Source organism: Macrotis lagotis, chromosome 5 (assembly GCF_037893015.1).
Source record: "Macrotis lagotis isolate mMagLag1 chromosome 5, bilby.v1.9.chrom.fasta, whole genome shotgun sequence".
Taxonomy (NCBI): Eukaryota; Metazoa; Chordata; class Mammalia; order Peramelemorphia; family Peramelidae; genus Macrotis; species Macrotis lagotis.
In genome coordinates, this window is record NC_133662.1 from 273572217 (window position 1) to 273598739 (window position 26523).

The following is a 26523-nucleotide window of genomic DNA, read 5'->3' on the forward strand; positions in this document are numbered from 1 at the left end:
TAACAACTTAAGCAAAGTTGCAGGTTACAAAAGGAACTCTCAAAAATCAATAGAATTTCTATGTAATAATACAAACTACAAGAAGGAATAATTCAAAGAGAAATCCCATTCCAAATAATTAAAATATGTATTTAATATCTGAGAATTAACCTTCCAAAGCACACAAAAGAGTTGTACAGATTCAATTATAAAGCAATCCTTAAAGAAGTGAAGGTCAAGCTACATGACTGAGTACTTAGTGCCTGTGGCTAGGTTCTGTCAGTAAAATAAGAAATGACAATTCCACCCAAAATAATTTACTTTTAATGCTATACTACAAGCAAGATACAATTTATTAACAGTGACAGGCAGCCTGATAATAAAGGATGGATCAAATGGCCCTGCCTCTGACCAAAAAGACCCCTAATTAAAGATGTAACTCATTTTTATAAACATTAGAAAAACAGAAATTCTATTAATGTAAGGCATCCTTACTGGCTACACCAAGGAAAGCAAACAAGTCCCATGAGGACCACTCCCTCTATCAAATATTTTGGTAAATTTATGGGTCCTAGATCCACTCCAAGGCAGATGATGAGGACCAAGTGTAGGAGACTTTCCAATTCTGGGCAATTAGACATCTAGATGAAAGGCTGGGATAATATTTTCTGAGAGTATTGTGAAGAGAATTTTTTTTAACTAATAAGTCTAAGGCTTGAGAGTATAAGAAATGATTCAATTAAGGATCCATATTCCATTCCGATCAGTACTGATCAAGTTCTGTTGATTCCAGAAAGGATGATAATAGTAGTTACAAAGCAATACATTCATTTAGTTCTCTACATTTCATCACCTACTAGCCAAGATTATATATGTGCTAATGTATTTTTTGTACATAAAATCACATAGAAATATAATATAGGTTCTTATAGTAGACCTCATAAACCTTAGCCCATCACTTGATCCCAAGTTAGGAAGCTCACATGAGCAGCCACAAGAATGCTGACCAAGACATTTCTATTCAGTTCTATTCAAATTCCATGTTGAAGTCTATTGTGGATGTGGAGGGAGGGTTGTAATATATAAAAGTCCCCCAATTTGTCTTAGTATATTTGTACAACCACCACCCTTATAATCAATTAAGTCATTAGCATCAGCTCATGCTTCACCCAACCCTGTGACCCCCTTCTGATAGATTTTTCTTTTTTCTTTTAGTTTTTGCAAGGCAATGAGGTTAAGTGATTTGCCCAAGGCCACACAGCTAGGTAAATATTAATTGTCTGAGGCTGGATTTGAACTTAGGTCCTCCTGACTCCAGGACCAGTGCTCTATCTACTGCACCACCTAGCTGCCCCTTTTTTGTTTGGTTTTGCACCAACCTCAAAAACAAGATCTATCAACCAATGTACTTTACTTTACCTCTCAAGAAGTGTGTAGGTATCAAATCTTATTAAAAAAAAAAAAGGTTTTGGGAACCAGAGGCATCTCAGATTGTGAGGAAGGTCTATTTCTTTTCTTTTCTTTTTTTTTTTTTTGCAAGGCAATGGTGTTAAGTGATTTACCCAAAGTCACACAGCTAGGTAAGTATTAAGTGTCTGAGGTGGGATTCAAGCTGCTCTGGTCTATTTCATTAGAAGGACCATGAATCCTTTTATAAAGGGCTACTGGCTTGAAGTTCTACCTCAGTTTCTTTTATTGTTGAACTCCAAAAGAGAGAGACAAGATTGAGTTTCTTCTCTCAGAGATAAAGAAGAGGCTTTTTGGTTTGTCATAGAGATTACAGAATGATTCCTGAATAAAATCAAATATAACACATGAAATCAGGAATTAATTCTCTCACTAATCAAATTATGAAGGTATATTTTAGAGAGTTAATAAAATCACAATAAAATTCATGTGGGAAAAATTCTACAATATCATGGGAAATGATAAAAAGCAGTGAGGCTAAAGAGAGAGGGCAACATTTGTAGGTATCAAACTACATTATAAAGCAGGTATAGGTAAATAGGGAGATAAAGCAATGGGAAAGGGTATAGACACATTGGAAACCAAAAAAAAATCATATAAATGGCAACTAAAACTAAAAGCCGGTTCTTTTAAAAGACTAAGAAAACTGACAAACCCCTTAAGAGTTAAGAGAGCAGCTATATCAATCAGTAAAATAGCAAATGAGAAAGGCAAAATCACAGAAAAGTCAGAATAAGAGAGATAATCAAAACATTGTGCACAGTTTGAAGCTAAAGAAACAAGAGGGATTCCTCCAAAGCAGTTCAATCAACAGAAGACAGGGGAGACTGTGAATAACAGGATCCGAGAAAAGAAAGTGGACATGGATGTAAAAGAATCAAAGGGGGGGAAAAAACTTCTAGATGCTGAGATTCCCAGGTGAATGTGAAGCTCCAAAGAAAAATGTAATTTGGCCTCAGGCCCAAAAAGAATCCCTGGAAGAGCTTAAAAAGCATTTTATTTTATTTTAAATTTATTTTTTGTTCTCATTTTGTACAAATGTTTTTTTACATTAAGAAAATATTCTTGTTTACAAGTAAACCAAATACCCCTCCTCCCACATGAATATAGATAGATTTGCTTGGGCGAAAAAAGTAAAGGGGAGAGAAAAAATTAAAATTAAAAAAAAATAATAGTAATAATTGTAGGTATGGCCAGGTGGTGCAATGGACCAAGCACCAGCCCTGGAGCCACGAGCACCCGAGCCCATATCCAGCCTCGTAAACCCAACAATCATCCAGCCGTGTGACATGCAAGTTACCCGATCCCCACTGCCCTGCAAAAACCAAAAAAAAAAAAAAAAGGAAAAAAAAAAGACCCAAAATAAAATAAAATAGTAATAATAGTAGGGGTGGCTGGGTAGCAGACAGAGCATTGGCCCTTGAGCCAGGAGCACCTGGGTCCAAATCTGGCCCCAGACACCCAAAGATCACCCTGCTATGTGGCCCCAGGCTGGCCATCCAGCCCCACTTGCCCTGCACCCTCCCCCAAATAATAATAACAAAAAATGTGCTTGAGTCTTTGTTCCAACACCAACAACTCTGTCAAGGGTGGATCTCATTCTTTATGATAAGTCCATCACAAAAGTTACTTCCATATTTTTCCACCATTGCCATTGCTGATCGCAACTCCCTCCTTTCTTATTTCTCCACTACCATGTACTCTATTTTCTCTCTCCTTTCACTGTGACTCTGCTGTAGGGTCGCTGAGTGGCGGAGCAGACAGATCCCTGGTCCTGGGGCCAAGAAGCCCTGAGCCCCCATACCACCCCTTAGGCCCAGAATCCACCTGGCCTTATGGTCCTGGACAGGCCTTCCAATCCCAGCCCCTTGCAAGAAGTAAGAAAATGTGTTATATCTGACCACTCTCCCCCCATGGTCCATCCTCTCCTCCTTTATTCATACCCCCACCCCTTCCCCCTGCTCCCCCCTCCTTCTTACTCCAGTTGTCTATACCCCATTGAGTATATTTGCTGTTTCCTCTCCTAGCCATCTCTGATGAGAGCAAAGGTTCCCTCATTCCCCCTTGCCTCCCCCTTCCATATCATTGCAATAGCTCATTGTAATAAAAAAAATCTTACGTGAAATATCTTGGACTATTCCCCCTCTCCTTTTTCTTTCTCCCATTACATTTCCCTTTTTTCCTATTGACTCCATTTTTACACCATATTTTATCTTCGAATTCAGCTTTCTCTTGTGCTTCAACTATAAAAGCTCTCTCTACCTGCTCTATTAACTGAGATGGTTCATATGAATATTATCAGTATCATTTTTCTATACATGCAGTTCATCCTCATTAAGTCCCTCATATTTCCCCCCTCTCCTCCAATCTCCATGCTTCACCTGAGTCCTGTATCTGAAGATCAAACCTTCTGTTCAGCTCTGGCCATTCCAAAAGGAACATTTGAAATTCCCCTGGTTCATTGAAAGTCCATCTTTTTCCTTGGAAGAGGACATTCAGCCTCGCTGGGTAGTTCATTCTTGGCTGCATTCTAAGCTCTTTTGCCTTCCGGTATATTGTATTCCAAGCCCTACGAGCTTCCAGTGTAGTTGCTGCTAAGTCCTGTGTGATCCTGACTGCAGCTCCATGATATTTGAACTGTGTCCTTCTGGCTGCTTGTAATATTTTCTCTTTGACTTGGGAGTTCTGGAACTTGGCTATAATATTCCTAGGGGTTGGTTTTTGGGATCTCTTTCTCTGGGGGATTGGTGGATTCTCTCCATTTCTATTTTGCCCTCTGCTTCTAGAATATCAGGGCAATTTTCCTGTAGTAATTCTTTGAAAATGATGTCAAGGCTGTTTTCCTGATCATGACTTTCAGGTATTCCAATAATTTTCAAATTATCTTTCCTAAGTCTTTTTTCCATATCAGTTATTTTTTAAATGAGATATTTCACATTTTCTTCTAATTTTTCATTTTGTTTTTGATTTGAAGTATTGATTCCTGATTTCTGGTACATTCATCAATCTCCCTGAATTCTATTCCTTGTCTGAAGGATTTGTTCTCCTCAGAGAGTTTTCTTATCTCTTTTTCCATCTGGCCAATTTTGCTTTTTAAAGCATTCTTCTCCTCAATAACTTTTTGAACTGTTTTATCCATTTGACCTAAGCTGGTTTTTTAGCATGCTATTTTCTTCAGCATTTTTTTGGATTTCCTTGACTAAGCTGCTGACTTCATTTTCATGTTTTTCCTGCATCTCTTTCTTTTCTTTTCCCAGTTTTTCTTCCAACTCCCTCATTTGATTTTCAAAGTCTTTTCTGAGCTCTGTCATAGCCTGAGCCCAATTTCTGTTTTTCTTGGAGTCTTTAGATGCAAGAGCTTGTGCTTCCTCATCTTCAGACTGAGTATTTTGATCCTTCTTGGGCTCATTTGCAAAATATTTCTCAATAGTCTTCTTTTTGTTTCTCTGCTTGCTCATTTTCCCAGCCTGGGCCTGGTTTGGGGTGTTTCCTGAGCTTTTGGGACACTCCCACAAGGGTCTCAGTGTGTGAGGCTCTGTCCTCCCTCCTGGTCTGTGAATGACCATAAGCACCCCCCTCTGCCAAGGGGCTGAGGTGGGGGCGCCCTGCTGTTCTATGGGGGGGCCTAGACTGGGATCAGGATCTGAATGTGGTCAGAGCCCCAGAGTCCTGTTCCAGGGGCAGAGGACAGAGTTCTGCAGTCTCTCTTCACTCCCCTCCCTCAGCTCAATGGGCTCATTCCCTGGGGGCTCCTGCTTACCGGCTCCACCTGCTTCTGTTTCTGGCTCTGGGCTGCAGAAAGACCAAGCTGCTCCCTGTGTGCCCCGCTGTTCCTCCACTTTGTGCCCGGTGCTCCCCAGGGTGCAGCTCTGGAGACTCCCCCGCTGCTGTGAGACGTGGCTCCCAGCGCCCTGGGGCTGCCTCTGGGAGGCTGAAGTTCTTTGGCTCTGGCAGGTCACCCCTCTGGCAGGCTGCCTCTCCGACCCCAGGGAGCAGAGCCTTTCTGCTCTTTTCCAGGTTACCTTGAGTAGGAGAACTGCCTCACTGGGTCCCTTTGTGGGTTCTGTGTCTTGAAAGTTTAGTTAGAGTCCTTAGTTTATGAGTTTTTATCAGAGAGCTCCTAAGACTGGATCCCTTCTTGTTGCCATCTTGGCTCTGCCCCCCCTTAAAAAGCATTTTAAATAACAAATTAGAGAAATAGAAGAAAATAAGAGTGAGACAAGAGAATCATGGAAAAAAAGTGAACAGCATGGAAAAGGATATACAAAACTTTGGGAAAGAAAATAACTCTCTAAAGAAGTATTATTTCACCGGAGAAAATAGCTGCTTAGAAATTAATGCCCCTGAGATACCAAGATACAATAAAACAAATCAAAAAAGTAAAAAAAAAATTTATATATATATATAAAAGAAAATGGGAAATTTCTCATTGGAGAAATAACTAACCTAGAATAGATTCAGTAGAGATAATATAAGAATTATTGATTACCTAAAGCCATGATTAAAAAGAAAAATATCTAGACAATACCTCTCCATCTTTCAAGAAATTATCAAAGAAAACTGCCCTGATATATTAGAATCCAAAGACAAAATAGAAAAGATTTCACTGATCACCATCTGAAACATCCCAAAATGAAAATGCCAGGAACATCATGGCCAAATGTCGGGGGTCGGCCCTGACCGCCTGAGTGGATAGGACCTCCCCGAGAGTGAGGTCAGGCCAATCTAAAGAAGACACGGTTCCTTAAGGGGAGCAGTGGCTTCACCTGGTTGGCCTGTGTCCATTGCTCCAATCGGGTGGTAGGTCCTGCCCTCGGGGCGGATCGGGGTGGCAGCCCAGAACGAACCCCCTATATTAGCCATCACCCTGAGCTATTCGGGGGATCCCTCTGCACCTAATAAAACATATGCCTCCTGAAGAAGTGTCTGCCTGAGTCCCTCCTCGCTGATCCCCGGGGGAGGGAAAACACCAGGGACGCCTGAAGCAGTGCCCACTGAGGAGCTCACTCGGGAGTCCGGGGAAGAAGACCCCGGACAGAACTGGCCCCCGAACAGGGACACCCGAAGACCCCGCCGAGTGAGGTAAGCCTGTTTAAGTAAAAACAGAAGAGGCAGACACCCTAGGTCCACGGGACACCTAGAGGGAGTAAAGATGGGCAAAGGAATGTCTAAGCATTTACAGCCAGAGGATTCAGGAGTATTAGCATGTCAAGTACATGCACTAGTAAAGACTCATGGTATAAGAGTCCGTATAAAAGAATGTAAGGATTGGGTGGAAAAAATATTGGTTGTCTCTCCTTGGGTCTCCCACACCGGCATTGACCCTCAGAAGTGGAGAGTGGTAGGAACTCAAATGTCCTCTTACAACACAGAAAAACCTGGCTTTCTAATGGACACAGACTTTGTAATTTACTCCGTGGTGGCTGCGGCCCTTGACCCGCAGCCCCCACAAGGAGCCGTGTCCGGAGAATCACAAACAGGACCCTCATTACTGGGGGAACCTGAATGGCCCCCGCCCCCAGATGAGGGGCTTGATGACCAGAGGGAACCAGCCCCCAAATACCCTTGGGAAGAACTGGCTGCTGCGAGTCGATCGCCTGCCCCGGTAAAAAGTGATAGTAAGATTTTAGAACAAAAGGGCAAACATACAGAATGGCAAGGGATCTGCGGACAGGGTGCAGATGGCTGGAGCCACGTGCTGATAACAGGAAAGGAAGGGTCTGGGGCAACCGTCCCCAGACAGGCACCCCGCCGGACTCGTTTACAGCAGGCCATTCATAAGGCTTTGGAGGATGGGGAGGAAGTAGAGGAAGAAGACCTAGACTATCTTACCTCCTCAGCAGCTGCTTACCCAATATTTGTGCAAAGAGAAAATGGCCAACAGGTTAGAGTTCGCCGCCCAATACCGTACAAATTTATCAAAGATCTCAGAGAGGCAGTCCATAATTATGGGCCAGGATCTGCCTATGTAAAACGGCTCGTAAGTTCTAACACTCAGACTGCCGCCTGGCTCCCCATGGATTGGGATGAAACTTTACAAGCGGTGTTAGAGTCATCACATTACACCGCCTGGGCTGCCTACTGGCGCAGAGAGGCCAGGCTACAGGCTGAGATCATAGACCCAAATAATTCTGATTTAGTCACTAATCAACTCACTGGATGTGGCCAATTTAACACGGTGGAGGCTCAATTACAACTTTCAGAACCCATTGTCAGGGCAGTGCAGATAGCAGGACTGAATGCCCTGAACAAACTGGCTCGAGCAGCCTCGACTCCCCTGCAGCAGCTGAAACAGAGAGCTAAGGAGTCTGCTGTAGATTTTATCAGCAGAGTGCAGACTACTGTGGAAGGGAAATTCGGGACAGGAAATGCAGCACAGCCTTTAATCATTCAGTTGATAAAGGGAGGGCTAACTCATTCAAAAGGCTTGCTAGCTACTCTGCCTGCTGACCCCTCCTTAGAGGAGATAATTGATAAGGCCCTAGACGAGGAACCCCCCCCCCCATCCTCTCCAAACCTCTATTAACCTCCTCGTTAATGCTTTACAAACCACAAGCTTGGTGCCTAGATCAAAGGGTAAAGGAAACTGTTTTCGTTGTGGGAAGGCCGGTCACTTTCAAGCTGAGTGCCGTAATTCCCAGAAGAGTGCAATGAAGTGCTTTGTCTGTGGTAAACCTGGTCATATAGCAAAGCATTGTAGACAGAAAAATAAGAAGTATAGCAATGATGGGCCCCAGGGAAACGGGAAGAGGGGTCGGGAAGCCGAGGGCCCGACCCCAGGGCTGACCTATTAAATCCCTCGGTTACTATTCCCCTCTCAGAGAGCACAGAATTGAGCCCATGGACTACGACTACTGTTAAAGCCTCCCCTAGGGACTTCCACCGTTTAGTGATTGGAACTGCTCTCGCTCCCCAGGTCATTGTCCACACACAGCTCCTAAGCCCAGGCCAGACTTCTATAACTGTTACAAATCCCCACCATTATCCAATAGAACTAAAAGGCGGTGAGACTGTTGCTCTTGCTATTTCCCTCCCCTGGATAGATAAGGATTGGAGAGAGTGTACCAATGAGGACACATTTGTGGCATGGACACAGGCTATATCAGCCCACCGTCCCACTTTACCACTTATAGTGGAGGGAAGAGAGATTGTAGGTTTAATTGATACAGGTGCTGATGTCTCGGTCATATCCACAAAAGATTGGCAGCCCTGTTGGGAACTTTCAAAAACTCCCCAAGATATCATGGGAGTTTCAGGAGGAACTTTGGCGAAAAAGTCTCTAAGATTTCTAAAATGGAAAAGTGATGATATAGCAGGGATTTTCCGCCCTTTGGTACTTACTATTCCTATGTCCCTATGGGGGAGGGATGTTTTGCAAACTTTGGGCTTGTCTCTGACTACAGACACAGCTTTAAACCACTAGGGGTCACTGGAGGGCCGCAACCCATACCACTGACTTGGAGATCTGACAAACCGGTTTGGGTAGATCAATGGCCCCTCACAAAAGAGAAATTACAGGCCCTTGCTAACATAGTACAAGGACTTTTATCGGCTGGACAAGTAGAGCCATCCACCAGCCCATGGAATTCCCCAGTTTTTGTAATCAAAAAGAAAAGTGGGAAATGGAGAATGTTAGTAGATCTAAGAAAAGTAAATGCCACTCTACAACCTATGGGTACCACCCAGCCTGGGTTGCCTTCTCCAGTTGCCATTCCAAAGACTTGGCCCATAACTGTTATAGATATAAAGGATTGTTTTTATAGTATACCCCTTAACCCTGTAGATAGACAGCGCTTTGCCTTTAGTGTACCTGCTGTAAATTATCAAGAACCTGCTCAGCGTTTTCAGTTTAAAGTCCTTCCCCAAGGCATGGCAAACAGTCCCACTCTATGTCAGGTTTATGTTGCACAGATTTTGATGCCCATTAGGCGAGAACACTCAGGAGCCATTATTATTCATTATATGGATGACATATTAATTTCTGCATCCCACCGGACTGATGTCTCACTTATTTTACAAAAGATTACCTCAGCCCTAGCAGCATATGGGTTACAAGTTGCCCCTGAAAAGATACAAACAGAACCTCCCTACACATATTTAGGACATCAGGTATACAAGGATTTAGTGAAGAAATCTCCTAAGATTGATACAGCTCAAGTTTCTACATTAAATGACTTTCAGAAATTAATTGGTTCAATCCAATGGCTGAGGAATGTAGTTCCTATTTCCAATGATATGATGTATCCATTGTATAATATTTTAAAAGGCTCATCTGATTTGAACTCGCCTCGTACATGGACCCCTGCAGCCATAAAAGCTGTTACTCAGATACAGGACTTAGCATCCACATCAACTGTTGCCCGATTAGATCCAGCCGCTCCGGTTTATGTAACTCTGGTGTGTCATCCTTCATTGGGTAAGGCCGGAGTAGTGTTCCAAGTTACAGGTCCTTTACAATGGGTACATTCATCTAAATCCATGAAGTCTATACCCTCCAAGTTTGAAGTGGATGCACAACTCCTTTTGAAAGCAGCGGAAGCTGCAATCACTATTTTTGGTACCATTCCTATATTACTGCTCCAAGAGGATCCTGCAATACTTACTCATCTAGCACAGAACTCTGAGGAGTGGGCCATGTTATTGTCTATTTATCCCACTTCTCAGGGTCATCCACCTCCCTCATTACGAGGATGGTTGCAACTCCCTTTGAAGTATCCCTCCAACCCTGTAGTTCCTCAGCCAGTACAGGGAGTCAATGTTTTTACCGATGCTACCAAACACCATAGAGCATCTATTTATATTCCAGACAGGAAGATATTGAAGGTGCTACAAACCCCATATACCTCAGCTCAAAAGAATGAATTGCAGGCCATTGTGATAGCCTTAGAACTGTGTGCTTATGAGCCTTTTAACTTAATCACTGATAGCTATTACTGCTTTGTCTTATTGCAACAGTTAGCTCTAGCAGATCTTTCTTTGTCCAATTCTGCAGTCATAGATCTTTTACACCAAGCACAACAGTCTCTCCTACACCACTCTGACCCCCTCTATGTCTTACATGTCAGATCTCATGTGTCCACTTCTGGCCCAATATACTCAGGGAATGCCATAGCTGACTCGGCTCTCCTTGACCCTGATATCAAAAGTGAGATAGTCATGTATGCAGATCCTTCTATTGTTCATGACACATTTCATCTCCCAGCAAAAACACTTGCACGGCTTTATGGTCTTCCTAAGGAAGAGGCACGTCGCATTGTCCGACAATGCAGGCATTGTGTCCCTTTCCGCCCTGCCCTGCTTGTACATGCCACCAACCCCCGGGGCCTGGCCCCTAATGACATTTGGCAGATGGATGTCACCCACTTTCAGGCCAGCCTGATTCATGTCACTGTGGACACTTTTTCTAACTTTATTATGGCCACTTTGCAGCCTGGTGAGGCTGTACGCCATGTGATAGCTCATTGCCTTCACTGCTTTGCCACCCACGGGATACCTCGGTTGTTAAAAACCGACAACGGCCCGGCCTATACCTCCTCTGCTTTTGCTCGCTTCTGCCACCAATTCGGTGTCACCCATGTTACCGGTATCCCTTACAACCCCACCGGTCAAGCCATCGTGGAGCGTGCCAATCAATCCTTGAAGCGCACTCTCATTAAACAAAAAGGGGGAGTGCGTGGTAGGCTCACTGCAGCCCAGGTAGCAACAGCAGTATTCACTAGGAATTATTTGATTGATAATGAACAAGGCATCACCCCTGCCATGAAACAGATGCTGTCAACATCAACACAAACACAAAAACATGATGAACAACAAACACAAAAACATGATAAAAAAGCACACTTGCAAAGTCCGACCACAGTTTGGTGGAGAGATGAGGAGGGTCGTTGGCACGGCCCTGCACAGGTTAAGGTGTGGGGAAAGGGATTCTTATGTCTCCAAACAGGTGAGGGAACACGCTGGGTGCCCGTCAAATGGACCAGGGCCTATGAAGAGACGAAGGAAAAGATATTGGAGCAGAAGAAGGCAACGACCTAGCAGGACATTCCCTACCACCCTGCCCAGTAGGCCACCGTTCGCAAGTATTCATACCTACGGTACCCTGCTCCACGGGCATCCCAAGACTAGGACCACTTGGGCTACCTAACAACACTGAGTTATGGTTTTGGGATGGACAGCAGAACCACACCACGTACACCATGAGACCCTCTCCCACTCCTGTTGCCTTACCGTATGGACAGATGCATCCCGACCTCTGGAAAATAGGAGCGGCCTTAGGGGGAGTGAACGCCTCTTTTCGCCTGTGGCCATGCCCTCGTAATGACGATGCCTGTCATGACTTTTCATTCCAACAATGGTATAATGTGTTTAAGACTCTTAACAGCTCTTGCCATCAAACCAAGGACGGCACAGACCGCTTGTGCTACCGGCTGAGTGCCACCGCGCACACCCCTCCGGACGCTCTCTTCCTTCTTTGTCCCCCTGCTAACCTGACTATTCAACTAAAGGGGGAGTCCGCTGGTTTACCCCTTTTTAACATCACTTGTACTGACCCGATTTTTACAAATGTTTTACGGTATAATCATACTGGGTATGCTGTGTTCCTAGCTGTATCCCCTCCCTACCAACTCCTACCTGTCAAAGCAGAAGATTTTGCGTTGTCCCCCGCTGATTCTTTGGTGAAAAAAATTGTACCGTGCAGTGGGGGAAAAGTTGTTACGTACCAGGAGGGATGGGATCGGGGATGCTTTGAGTTTGGTGAACTTGGCTGTTGAGATGTATGAGGAATGGCAGATCCAGGAACTAGAGAGTGAGGTGACTATGTTAGCTTCTACTATCCAAACATTCATAACAAACCAGGTCTCCCTCTGGCATTACCAGCAACATGTTGACTCCCTTCTACAGAAGCAAATAGGAGCATTGGAAACAACAGTCCTCTGGTTAGGGGATAGACTGGCCCTTATGGCAGGGTACATGAAACTTCAATGCCATTATAAGTATCAGCCTCTCTGTGTGCTTAATTTGCCTGTAAATATGTCACAGTTCCCATCAGACTGGGGTAGAGTTAAACAGGCATTACAGGGGGCGATGTTAGCCTACAACACCTCCAATGACATCCACCAATTAGATATGCTGATAGCCCAGCTCAACAACATTTCCTCCCATTTCAGAGCTGAGTGGGATGATCAAGAAGACTCCTTTCTAAAATGGTTTACGGGTGCCCTCCACCTGAGATGGTTGTTTTCCTTCTTGCCGGCTGTAGGAATGTTTATTGTGATTTGTCTCTTTTTCCCATGTATCCTGAAACTATTGTTCTTCATCTTTTCTCGTTCTCTGGAGGCATTGAAGGCGGATCTCCTAGGCCCACGCCATCGCCGGGCTCGGGCAGCCCCTGTGTGATTACTGACTGAACCGAGCCAGGGTGCTCTGCCCCCCCCCCATAAGCAGGTGGGGCGCTAATTGTGTTAAACAAAAAGGGGGAGTTTGTCGGGGGTCGGCCCTGACCGCCTGAGTGGATAGGACCTCCCCGAGAGTGAGGTCAGGCCAATCTAAAGAAGACACGGTTCCTTAAGGGGAGCAGTGGCTTCACCTGGTTGGCCTGTGTCCATTGCTCCAATCGGGTGGTAGGTCCTGCCCTCGGGGCGGATCGGGGTGGCAGCCCAGAACGAACCCCCTATATTAGCCATCACCCTGAGCTATTCGGGGGATCCCTCTGCACCTAATAAAACATATGCCTCCTGAAGAAGTGTCTGCCTGAGTCCCTCCTCGCTGATCCCCGGGGGAGGGAAAACACCAGGGACGCCTGAAGCAGTGCCCACTGAGGAGCTCACTCGGGAGTCCGGGGAAGAAGACCCCGGACAGAACTGGCCCCCGAACAGGGACACCCGAAGACCCCGCCGAGTGAGGTAAGCCTGTTTAAGTAAAAACAGAAGAGGCAGACACCCTAGGTCCACGGGACACCTAGAGGGAGTAAAGATGGGCAAAGGAATGTCTAAGCATTTACAGCCAGAGGATTCAGGAGTATTAGCATGTCAAGTACATGCACTAGTAAAGACTCATGGTATAAGAGTCCGTATAAAAGAATGTAAGGATTGGGTGGAAAAAATATTGGTTGTCTCTCCTTGGGTCTCCCACACCGGCATTGACCCTCAGAAGTGGAGAGTGGTAGGAACTCAAATGTCCTCTTACAACACAGAAAAACCTGGCTTTCTAATGGACACAGACTTTGTAATTTACTCCGTGGTGGCTGCGGCCCTTGACCCGCAGCCCCCACAAGGAGCCGTGTCCGGAGAATCACAAACAGGACCCTCATTACTGGGGGAACCTGAATGGCCCCCGCCCCCAGATGAGGGGCTTGATGACCAGAGGGAACCAGCCCCCAAATACCCTTGGGAAGAACTGGCTGCTGCGAGTCGATCGCCTGCCCCGGTAAAAAGTGATAGTAAGATTTTAGAACAAAAGGGCAAACATACAGAATGGCAAGGGATCTGCGGACAGGGTGCAGATGGCTGGAGCCACGTGCTGATAACAGGAAAGGAAGGGTCTGGGGCAACCGTCCCCAGACAGGCACCCCGCCGGACTCGTTTACAGCAGGCCATTCATAAGGCTTTGGAGGATGGGGAGGAAGTAGAGGAAGAAGACCTAGACTATCTTACCTCCTCAGCAGCTGCTTACCCAATATTTGTGCAAAGAGAAAATGGCCAACAGGTTAGAGTTCGCCGCCCAATACCGTACAAATTTATCAAAGATCTCAGAGAGGCAGTCCATAATTATGGGCCAGGATCTGCCTATGTAAAACGGCTCGTAAGTTCTAACACTCAGACTGCCGCCTGGCTCCCCATGGATTGGGATGAAACTTTACAAGCGGTGTTAGAGTCATCACATTACACCGCCTGGGCTGCCTACTGGCGCAGAGAGGCCAGGCTACAGGCTGAGATCATAGACCCAAATAATTCTGATTTAGTCACTAATCAACTCACTGGATGTGGCCAATTTAACACGGTGGAGGCTCAATTACAACTTTCAGAACCCATTGTCAGGGCAGTGCAGATAGCAGGACTGAATGCCCTGAACAAACTGGCTCGAGCAGCCTCGACTCCCCTGCAGCAGCTGAAACAGAGAGCTAAGGAGTCTGCTGTAGATTTTATCAGCAGAGTGCAGACTACTGTGGAAGGGAAATTCGGGACAGGAAATGCAGCACAGCCTTTAATCATTCAGTTGATAAAGGGAGGGCTAACTCATTCAAAAGGCTTGCTAGCTACTCTGCCTGCTGACCCCTCCTTAGAGGAGATAATTGATAAGGCCCTAGACGAGGAACCCCCCCCCCCATCCTCTCCAAACCTCTATTAACCTCCTCGTTAATGCTTTACAAACCACAAGCTTGGTGCCTAGATCAAAGGGTAAAGGAAACTGTTTTCGTTGTGGGAAGGCCGGTCACTTTCAAGCTGAGTGCCGTAATTCCCAGAAGAGTGCAATGAAGTGCTTTGTCTGTGGTAAACCTGGTCATATAGCAAAGCATTGTAGACAGAAAAATAAGAAGTATAGCAATGATGGGCCCCAGGGAAACGGGAAGAGGGGTCGGGAAGCCGAGGGCCCGACCCCAGGGCTGACCTATTAAATCCCTCGGTTACTATTCCCCTCTCAGAGAGCACAGAATTGAGCCCATGGACTACGACTACTGTTAAAGCCTCCCCTAGGGACTTCCACCGTTTAGTGATTGGAACTGCTCTCGCTCCCCAGGTCATTGTCCACACACAGCTCCTAAGCCCAGGCCAGACTTCTATAACTGTTACAAATCCCCACCATTATCCAATAGAACTAAAAGGCGGTGAGACTGTTGCTCTTGCTATTTCCCTCCCCTGGATAGATAAGGATTGGAGAGAGTGTACCAATGAGGACACATTTGTGGCATGGACACAGGCTATATCAGCCCACCGTCCCACTTTACCACTTATAGTGGAGGGAAGAGAGATTGTAGGTTTAATTGATACAGGTGCTGATGTCTCGGTCATATCCACAAAAGATTGGCAGCCCTGTTGGGAACTTTCAAAAACTCCCCAAGATATCATGGGAGTTTCAGGAGGAACTTTGGCGAAAAAGTCTCTAAGATTTCTAAAATGGAAAAGTGATGATATAGCAGGGATTTTCCGCCCTTTGGTACTTACTATTCCTATGTCCCTATGGGGGAGGGATGTTTTGCAAACTTTGGGCTTGTCTCTGACTACAGACACAGCTTTAAACCACTAGGGGTCACTGGAGGGCCGCAACCCATACCACTGACTTGGAGATCTGACAAACCGGTTTGGGTAGATCAATGGCCCCTCACAAAAGAGAAATTACAGGCCCTTGCTAACATAGTACAAGGACTTTTATCGGCTGGACAAGTAGAGCCATCCACCAGCCCATGGAATTCCCCAGTTTTTGTAATCAAAAAGAAAAGTGGGAAATGGAGAATGTTAGTAGATCTAAGAAAAGTAAATGCCACTCTACAACCTATGGGTACCACCCAGCCTGGGTTGCCTTCTCCAGTTGCCATTCCAAAGACTTGGCCCATAACTGTTATAGATATAAAGGATTGTTTTTATAGTATACCCCTTAACCCTGTAGATAGACAGCGCTTTGCCTTTAGTGTACCTGCTGTAAATTATCAAGAACCTGCTCAGCGTTTTCAGTTTAAAGTCCTTCCCCAAGGCATGGCAAACAGTCCCACTCTATGTCAGGTTTATGTTGCACAGATTTTGATGCCCATTAGGCGAGAACACTCAGGAGCCATTATTATTCATTATATGGATGACATATTAATTTCTGCATCCCACCGGACTGATGTCTCACTTATTTTACAAAAGATTACCTCAGCCCTAGCAGCATATGGGTTACAAGTTGCCCCTGAAAAGATACAAACAGAACCTCCCTACACATATTTAGGACATCAGGTATACAAGGATTTAGTGAAGAAATCTCCTAAGATTGATACAGCTCAAGTTTCTACATTAAATGACTTTCAGAAATTAATTGGTTCAATCCAATGGCTGAGGAATGTAGTTCCTATTTCCAATGATATGATGTATCCATTGTATAATATTTTAAAAGGCTCATCTGATTTGAACTCGCCTCGTACATGGACCCCTGCAGCCATAAAAGCTGTTACTCAGATACAGGACTTAGCATCCACATCAACTGTTGCCCGATTAGATCCAGCCGCTCCGGTTTATGTAACTCTGGTGTGTCATCCTTCATTGGGTAAGGCCGGAGTAGTGTTCCAAGTTACAGGTCCTTTACAATGGGTACATTCATCTAAATCCATGAAGTCTATACCCTCCAAGTTTGAAGTGGATGCACAACTCCTTTTGAAAGCAGCGGAAGCTGCAATCACTATTTTTGGTACCATTCCTATATTACTGCTCCAAGAGGATCCTGCAATACTTACTCATCTAGCACAGAACTCTGAGGAGTGGGCCATGTTATTGTCTATTTATCCCACTTCTCAGGGTCATCCACCTCCCTCATTACGAGGATGGTTGCAACTCCCTTTGAAGTATCCCTCCAACCCTGTAGTTCCTCAGCCAGTACAGGGAGTCAATGTTTTTACCGATGCTACCAAACACCATAGAGCATCTATTTATATTCCAGACAGGAAGATATTGAAGGTGCTACAAACCCCATATACCTCAGCTCAAAAGAATGAATTGCAGGCCATTGTGATAGCCTTAGAACTGTGTGCTTATGAGCCTTTTAACTTAATCACTGATAGCTATTACTGCTTTGTCTTATTGCAACAGTTAGCTCTAGCAGATCTTTCTTTGTCCAATTCTGCAGTCATAGATCTTTTACACCAAGCACAACAGTCTCTCCTACACCACTCTGACCCCCTCTATGTCTTACATGTCAGATCTCATGTGTCCACTTCTGGCCCAATATACTCAGGGAATGCCATAGCTGACTCGGCTCTCCTTGACCCTGATATCAAAAGTGAGATAGTCATGTATGCAGATCCTTCTATTGTTCATGACACATTTCATCTCCCAGCAAAAACACTTGCACGGCTTTATGGTCTTCCTAAGGAAGAGGCACGTCGCATTGTCCGACAATGCAGGCATTGTGTCCCTTTCCGCCCTGCCCTGCTTGTACATGCCACCAACCCCCGGGGCCTGGCCCCTAATGACATTTGGCAGATGGATGTCACCCACTTTCAGGCCAGCCTGATTCATGTCACTGTGGACACTTTTTCTAACTTTATTATGGCCACTTTGCAGCCTGGTGAGGCTGTACGCCATGTGATAGCTCATTGCCTTCACTGCTTTGCCACCCACGGGATACCTCGGTTGTTAAAAACCGACAACGGCCCGGCCTATACCTCCTCTGCTTTTGCTCGCTTCTGCCACCAATTCGGTGTCACCCATGTTACCGGTATCCCTTACAACCCCACCGGTCAAGCCATCGTGGAGCGTGCCAATCAATCCTTGAAGCGCACTCTCATTAAACAAAAAGGGGGAGTGCGTGGTAGGCTCACTGCAGCCCAGGTAGCAACAGCAGTATTCACTAGGAATTATTTGATTGATAATGAACAAGGCATCACCCCTGCCATGAAACAGATGCTGTCAACATCAACACAAACACAAAAACATGATGAACAACAAACACAAAAACATGATAAAAAAGCACACTTGCAAAGTCCGACCACAGTTTGGTGGAGAGATGAGGAGGGTCGTTGGCACGGCCCTGCACAGGTTAAGGTGTGGGGAAAGGGATTCTTATGTCTCCAAACAGGTGAGGGAACACGCTGGGTGCCCGTCAAATGGACCAGGGCCTATGAAGAGACGAAGGAAAAGATATTGGAGCAGAAGAAGGCAACGACCTAGCAGGACATTCCCTACCACCCTGCCCAGTAGGCCACCGTTCGCAAGTATTCATACCTACGGTACCCTGCTCCACGGGCATCCCAAGACTAGGACCACTTGGGCTACCTAACAACACTGAGTTATGGTTTTGGGATGGACAGCAGAACCACACCACGTACACCATGAGACCCTCTCCCACTCCTGTTGCCTTACCGTATGGACAGATGCATCCCGACCTCTGGAAAATAGGAGCGGCCTTAGGGGGAGTGAACGCCTCTTTTCGCCTGTGGCCATGCCCTCGTAATGACGATGCCTGTCATGACTTTTCATTCCAACAATGGTATAATGTGTTTAAGACTCTTAACAGCTCTTGCCATCAAACCAAGGACGGCACAGACCGCTTGTGCTACCGGCTGAGTGCCACCGCGCACACCCCTCCGGACGCTCTCTTCCTTCTTTGTCCCCCTGCTAACCTGACTATTCAACTAAAGGGGGAGTCCGCTGGTTTACCCCTTTTTAACATCACTTGTACTGACCCGATTTTTACAAATGTTTTACGGTATAATCATACTGGGTATGCTGTGTTCCTAGCTGTATCCCCTCCCTACCAACTCCTACCTGTCAAAGCAGAAGATTTTGCGTTGTCCCCCGCTGATTCTTTGGTGAAAAAAATTGTACCGTGCAGTGGGGGAAAAGTTGTTACGTACCAGGAGGGATGGGATCGGGGATGCTTTGAGTTTGGTGAACTTGGCTGTTGAGATGTATGAGGAATGGCAGATCCAGGAACTAGAGAGTGAGGTGACTATGTTAGCTTCTACTATCCAAACATTCATAACAAACCAGGTCTCCCTCTGGCATTACCAGCAACATGTTGACTCCCTTCTACAGAAGCAAATAGGAGCATTGGAAACAACAGTCCTCTGGTTAGGGGATAGACTGGCCCTTATGGCAGGGTACATGAAACTTCAATGCCATTATAAGTATCAGCCTCTCTGTGTGCTTAATTTGCCTGTAAATATGTCACAGTTCCCATCAGACTGGGGTAGAGTTAAACAGGCATTACAGGGGGCGATGTTAGCCTACAACACCTCCAATGACATCCACCAATTAGATATGCTGATAGCCCAGCTCAACAACATTTCCTCCCATTTCAGAGCTGAGTGGGATGATCAAGAAGACTCCTTTCTAAAATGGTTTACGGGTGCCCTCCACCTGAGATGGTTGTTTTCCTTCTTGCCGGCTGTAGGAATGTTTATTGTGATTTGTCTCTTTTTCCCATGTATCCTGAAACTATTGTTCTTCATCTTTTCTCGTTCTCTGGAGGCATTGAAGGCGGACCTCCTAGGCCCACGCCATCGCCGGGCTCGGGCAGCCCCTGTGTGATTACTGACTGAACCGAGCCAGGGTGCTCTGCCCCCCCCCATAAGCAGGTGGGGCGCTAATTGTGTTAAACAAAAAGGGGGAGTTTGTCGGGGGTCGGCCCTGACCGCCTGAGTGGATAGGACCTCCCCGAGAGTGAGGTCAGGCCAATCTAAAGAAGACACGGTTCCTTAAGGGGAGCAGTGGCTTCACCTGGTTGGCCTGTGTCCATTGCTCCAATCGGGTGGTAGGTCCTGCCCTCGGGGCGGATCGGGGTGGCAGCCCAGAACGAACCCCCTATATTAGCCATCACCCTGAGCTATTCGGGGGATCCCTCTGCACCTAATAAAACATATGCCTCCTGAAGAAGTGTCTGCCTGAGTCCCTCCTCGCTGATCCCCGGGGGAGGGAAAACACCAGGGACGCCTGAAGCAGTGCCCACTGAGGAGCTCACTCGGGAGTCCGGGGAAGAAGACCCCGGACAGCCAAATTCCAGTATTCACTAATGAAGGAGGAAGTACTATAAGCACTGAAAAAGAAACAAATCAAAAAATGTGTGGCTACAGCCAGGATTTACATAGAATTTGACAGCTTCTACCTAAGAACCAGATGGAAGATGATGACAAGAAGACAGAAGCTCTGAGAGATTTTCCTGAAACCACTTAATAACAAAGTGGGTTACCCTAATGCAGGGACACACCACAGGAAAGGCCTGTATGTAAGTAGTAAACTAGAGACCAGTTCCCCTGCCCACCCCCATCCCAGCACAAAATCTTGGGACTTATCCCTTTTGCCCCAGGAGCAGAGTTCAACTATACAATTGAGGGGGAACAAAACTCCCAAAAGCACTAATCATAATAGGATACTATTCTTATAGGGATGATAAAAATGCCATCTTATAAGAAAGCAGGGACAAAATGCCTACATGTGAAACCTCAAAAGGGTTTCTCAATTGGTCTTAAAAACCCCAAAAGACCTCTTGGAAGAATTCAAAAAGGATTTTAAAAAACAAAAGAGAGAGAAAGATGAAAAATTGAGGAAAATAAATGAATCATGCAGGAGGAATTATTAAAAATTAACTGAAGTAAACAATACATTTAAAAGTAAAATTGGCCAAATGGAAGAAATACATTCTTTTAAAAGTAAAATTAACCAATTGGAAAAGAAAACACAAAAATTAACTAAATAAAACAAAACCCTAAAAATTAGAATTGAACAAATGGAAAAGTAATGACTCTATGAGACTCCAAGATTCCATTAAACAAAACCAAATGGTTGAAAAAAATAGAAGAAAATGTTTAAGTACCTCTTAGGAAAAATAACCAATCAAAAAAATAGATCCAGACGAGAAAATTTGTGATTTACTGGTCTGTCTGAAAGACAAGATTTATTTTTTTAACAGAGTACTCTTTTTTTTTTATTTTTTAGTTTTTTGCAAGGCAATGGGGTTAAGTGGCTTGCCCGAGGCCACACAGCTAGGTCATTATTATGTGTCTGAGACCTGAATTGAACTCAGGTCCTCCTGACTCTAGGGCCAGTGCTCTACCCACTGTGCCACTAGCCACCTCGAAAGACAAGATTAGAAAAAGAGCCTGGACATATACAGGAAATTATCATGGAAAACTGCCCTAATATCCTAGTACAAGAAGATAAAATAGTTCTTGAAAGAATCTATTCACCCCTAGAAAGAGATCCCCAAATAAAAACACAAAGAAATATTATAGTCATGCAGAATTCTCAGCTAAAGAAGAAAATACGGCAAGTTGCCAAAAGAGAACTATAGTACTTCTCAGTTTCAACATTATAGATCAGAGAGTTTGGAACATGATATTCTGGCAGGCAAAGGAGCTTGAATTATAACAAAGAATCAGCTACCCTGAAAATTCAGCATATTCTTTCAAGGGAAAGATGGATTTTCAAAGAAATGGAAACTTTCAAACTTACCTGATAAAAAGACCAGAACTGAACAGAAAATTTGTTCTCCAAATACAACTCAAGAGATGTTTAAAAAGTAAACAGGAAGTAAAAAAAAGTTTGTCATAAGACTAAACAGAAAGACAATATCTGTAAGTCTTGAAAATTATATTTCTTTTAGGACAGTTGAAAAGAACATGATTAGACAGAGGATGTGGGGTATAAATTCATATCATGTGATGATTTCCTTTAGCTCATGAGAGTTATATTTCTATTGGACAGAGGACAAATTGATGAAGATGTGATAGTAAGTTAGCTCATGTGGAATGAGTTTCTACTGGGACAACTGGAAAGTGGGGACTTGGACACAGGGTGTGGATATAAACTGGTTATGATGTGATGATGTTATGGCTCTTGAGAATTGTGCTTCTATCAGAACAGCTGAAAGGAGGAGATCAAAGCAATTCATAGCCATATGAAAAATTGCTCTAAATCATTAATTATTAGAGAAATGCAAATTAATGCTTCTCTAAGGTACCACCTCACACCTATCAGACTGGCCAATATGACCAGAAAGGATAATGACGTTGTTGGAAGGGTTGTGGGAAATCTGGAACACTATTACACTGTTGGTGGAGCTGTGAACTCATCCAACCTTTCTGGAGAGAAATTTGGAACTACACCCAAAGGGCAACAAAAATGAGCATACCCTTTGATCCAGCAATACCACTGCTGGGTCTATTACCCTGAAGAGATGATGAAAAAGGGTAAAAACATCACTTGTACAAACATATTCATAGCAGCCCTGTTTGTGGTGGCAAAGAATTGGAAATCCAGTAAATGTCCTTCAATTGGGGAATGGCTTAGCAAACTGTGGTATATGTATGCCATGGAACACTATTGTTCTATTAGAAACCAGGAGGGACGGGAATTCGGGGAAGCCTGGAGGGATTTGCATGAACTGATGCTGAGTGAGATGAGCAGAACCAGAAGAACACTGTACACCCTAACAGCAACATGGGGGTGATGTTCAACCTTGAAGGACTCGCTCATTCCATCAGTGCAACAATCAGGCACAATTTGGGGCTGTCTGTGATGGAGAATACCATCTGTATCCAGATAAAGAGCCGTGGAGTTTGAACAAAGTACAAGGACTATTTCCTTTAATTTAGAAAAAAAAAACAGATATCTTATTGTCTGATCTTGTAACCTCTTAGACTTCTTGTCTCTTCTTTAAGGATATGATTTCTCTCTCATCACACCCAATTTGGATCAAGGTACAACATGGAAACAAAGTAAAGACTGACAGATTGCTTTCCGTGGGGGGGGGGGGAGTAAGAGGTGGGGGGAAAATTGTAAAACTCAAATTAAATCTTTAAAAAAAGAAAAAATGGGGAAGATGAAGGAAGCCCTCTCCCCACCACTGACTGAGCAAGCAGCCCTTGACTCAGATTCCTCCTGACCCTCCTGCCAAGATGGTCATCCCATCCCATCTCACCTCCCACCCACATCTCAACAGTGTTTGGAGAGTGGAAGAACCAACCAGGTGTGCCACTTAGCACTCCAGCATAATAGTATTCTTTCTCTGTTTGGCCATTGGATTTGGGCCTCCCATTCTCTGGATCTGCTTAGAGATCCCTATAGGCTCAAAAGCTTTTATGAGCTCTTCTGTTCCACCCCATGCTCCTCTGTGGGGAACAAGGGCATGTAATAAATATATCTATGCTTTATTTAAAAAAAAAGAACCGCTGAAAGGAGTATACTTTGACAGAATGCGTGGATACAAGACAGGTAGAAAACAACTGAGATATGAGAAAAGGTTTATACTGGGCAAAGAAGGCAGAAGCATTAGAAGATAATTCCATATGAAGAGGAACAAAGAACCTATTATAGTAGAAGGATACAAGGAATAATGTAAACACTGAGTAAATCTTATTCCCAAGAGATTTGGCACAAAGAGGGAATGACACACATTCCCAATTGGGATTAGAAATTTATTCTACCCTAAAGGGAAGCAGGAAGGAAAAAGGGAAAGGACAGTGTGAGGCAGGCAGCAATCAGAAGCAAAACACTGGTAAGGAGGGATAAGGGGAAAGGAGAAAGAAAAGTCCAAGTAGGGGGAAGATAGAATACAGGAAAAGAAAGATTTTGTACAAATAAAACCAATACAACCAAGATTAGAAGGAATGCAGAAAACTGGGAAATAATTTTCAATGATGACAATGAAAGATTTTTTTTTTTTTTTTAGTTTTTGCAGGGCAAATGGGGTTAAGTGGCTTACCCAAGGCCACACAGCTAGGTAATTCTTAAGTGTCTGAGACCGGATTTGAACCCAGGTACTCCTGACTCCAGGGCCGGTGCTTTATCCACTGCACCACCTAGCCACTCCTAAAAGATTTATTTCTAAAATAAACCAAGTTGAATTTATAATACAATTCATTCTTCAATAGATAAATGATCAAAAGTTATGAACAGGCAATTTTCAAATGAAGAAACTAGAGCTATCTATAGTCATTTGGAAAAATGTTTCAAATTGTTAGGGATCATAGAAATGCAAATTAAAACTCTGATGTACCACACCTCATACCTATCAGATTGGTGAAAATGACAAAAAGGAAAATGATTAATATTGGAGAAGATGTGGGAAAACTGGAACACTAATATTTACTAGTGGAGTTGTGAACTAAGCCAACTATTATAAAGAACAATTTGAAATTATGACTAAAGAGCAATAAAACTGGACCTTTATACCCTCTGATAAAACAATACCTCTATAGGTCTCTATCTCAAAGAGATCAGAAAAAGGGGAAAAGATCCAATGTTCAAAATATTTAAAGGAACACTTTTGATAAAGGCAAAGAATTGGAAATTGAGAGGATGCCCCCCTTTTTGCTTTTGCTTTGTTTATGAATCTGTCAATGATCTAAAGAAAAGAAATAGGAAGAAAATTGTATTGGTACTGTAGAAAATAAAATCCTATCAATACTAAATATAGATGCACCAAATGGTACCAATGACACCAAATAGAAGTTGAATGATTTGCAGGAAGAAATAGATAATGAAACTATACTAGGAAGGGATCTCAACTTTCCCTTCTCAGAACTAGACGAATTCAACCAAAAAATAAATAAGAAAGAAGTTAAGGACATCTAACATTCTAGAAAAGTTAGATATGATAGATCAGATCTCTGGAGGAAATTGAATGATAATAGTAAAATATATCTTTTTTCCAAGAGTGCATGGCACCTACACTCAAAGTGACCATGTATTAGAACATAGAAAATTCACCAACCACCAAATGCAGAAAAACAAAAATATTAAATGAATCCTTTCTAGATCACAATTCAATAAAATTACATTCAGTAACAGACAAAAGAAATTAAACATTCATTGGAATTTAATCCTTAAAAAGAAGTGGATTGTGGGCAGCTAGGTGGCGTAGTGGATAAAGCACTGGCTCTGGAGTCAGGGTACCGGGTTCAAATCCGACCTCAGGCACTTCAGAATGACCTAGCCGTGTGGCCTTGGGCAGGCCACTTAACCCCACTGCCTGGCAAAAACCTTAAAAAAAAAGTGGATCAAAGAAGGAAATCTTAGAAACAGCTGATAACCTCATAAAAGAAAATGAGAACGCATGACATCTGCAGAAGCCCCTTCGGTGCTGCCCTTTGCCTGAACACAAACGCCACAGCCGCCTGCCTGCTGGGCCCCTGCCACGCTGGGCTGCGGGGCTGACGATTCTGGCAGAGAATGCACCAGCCCAGGCCCCCTCCTCTGCCCTCCTCTGCCCCGGGGACCCCTGCCCGGAATCCCTACCGCGGTGGGCAGCCTTCTCCTGGTCCCTCTCGGAGGACCCCACCTGCCCGGGGGCAGGCCCTAGTCCCGACAGGCTGGCACGCGGGCAGGGACGGGCAAGGCGGGGCTCAGAGCGGCCTGGGCAGCCCAGGAGGGCAGCGTCCAGGGGCAGGCGCTGGGCAGGGGCTCCCTGGACCTCCTGGTGGTCCCGGGGGGAGGGGGCCGCGCTGGCAGGGTGGCTGGGGCGCCCGGGGCTGCAGGGCGGGGCGCAGGGGGTCGGGCAGAAGCCCCCAGGCGCCTCCGACCCGGCGTGAAGCGGCCACGGCCTTGACCGCTGCGGGCACTCACCTGGGCAGGGCGCCCGGGGCCCCCGGGGGCCATCCTCTGCGGCTCCGGTCCGGGTCCTCCGCGGGCGGCGCCGGGCCTGGGGCTGGGGGACAAAGCGCCCAGAGGAGGGGGCCGGGGGCGCGCGGAGGAGGGGGGGGAGGGGAGGGGAGGAGGAGGAGGAGGGGGAGGAAGGCCGGAGCCGCGGCGACCGGCAGGGGGCGGGGCGTGGGCGGGGGCGGAGGAGCCGCGGGCTCACCTGGGCGCAGCTCCCAGCAGGCAGCGCGAGCGACCGCCGGCGGCGGGGAGGGGCCGGAAGCAGGAGGGGCCGGCCGGAAGGAGGGGCCGGGAGGGAGGAGGAGGAGCCGGGAGGAGGGTCCTGGAGGGAGGCGGAAGGGGGCCGGGAGGGAGGCGGGGCCGGGAGGGAGGCGGGGCCGGGAGGGAGGCGGGGCCGGGAGGGAGGCGGGGCCGGGAGGGAGGCGGGGCCGGGAGGGAGGCGGGGCCGGGAGGGAGGCGGGGCCGGGAGGGAGGCGGGGCCGGGAGGGAGGCGGGGCCGGGAGGGAGGCGGGGCCGGGAGGGAGGCGGGGCCGGGAGGGAGGCGGGGCCGGGAGGGAGGCGGGGCCGGGAGGGAGGCGGGGCCGGGAGATAAATGCCAGTTAGCCTGCGCGAGCTTCTCCGCTCTGGGGTCTCTCGAAGCCCGGCCCGCCCCGGTTTTCTCTTATTGATCTTTCATTTTCCCGTTTCCGTCCCCTCCCCCCGCGGCGGACAGTCCGGGGAACGTTCTAGGCCTCTTGTGTTAGAGGATTCGGGAAGGGCAGGCGGGGCCCCGGCCCGGCTCTGCGCCCCGGCC

General features: G+C 45.8%; 1 protein-coding gene across 2 annotated transcripts in view; it reads right to left on the reverse strand.

The window, feature by feature from the left end:
• LOC141489193 (uncharacterized) overlaps positions 1-25792 on the reverse strand; it is a 35259-nt gene extending 9467 nt beyond the window's left edge. For both annotated transcript variants that reach the window (XM_074189974.1, XM_074189973.1), the window contains exon 1: positions 25698-25792. In XM_074189974.1, the coding sequence (XP_074046075.1) occupies positions 25698-25730 (33 nt within the window). In that variant the 5' untranslated portion in view covers positions 25731-25792. The remainder of the gene's footprint in view (positions 1-25697) is intronic.
• Between the last annotated feature and the right edge of the window lie 731 nt (positions 25793-26523).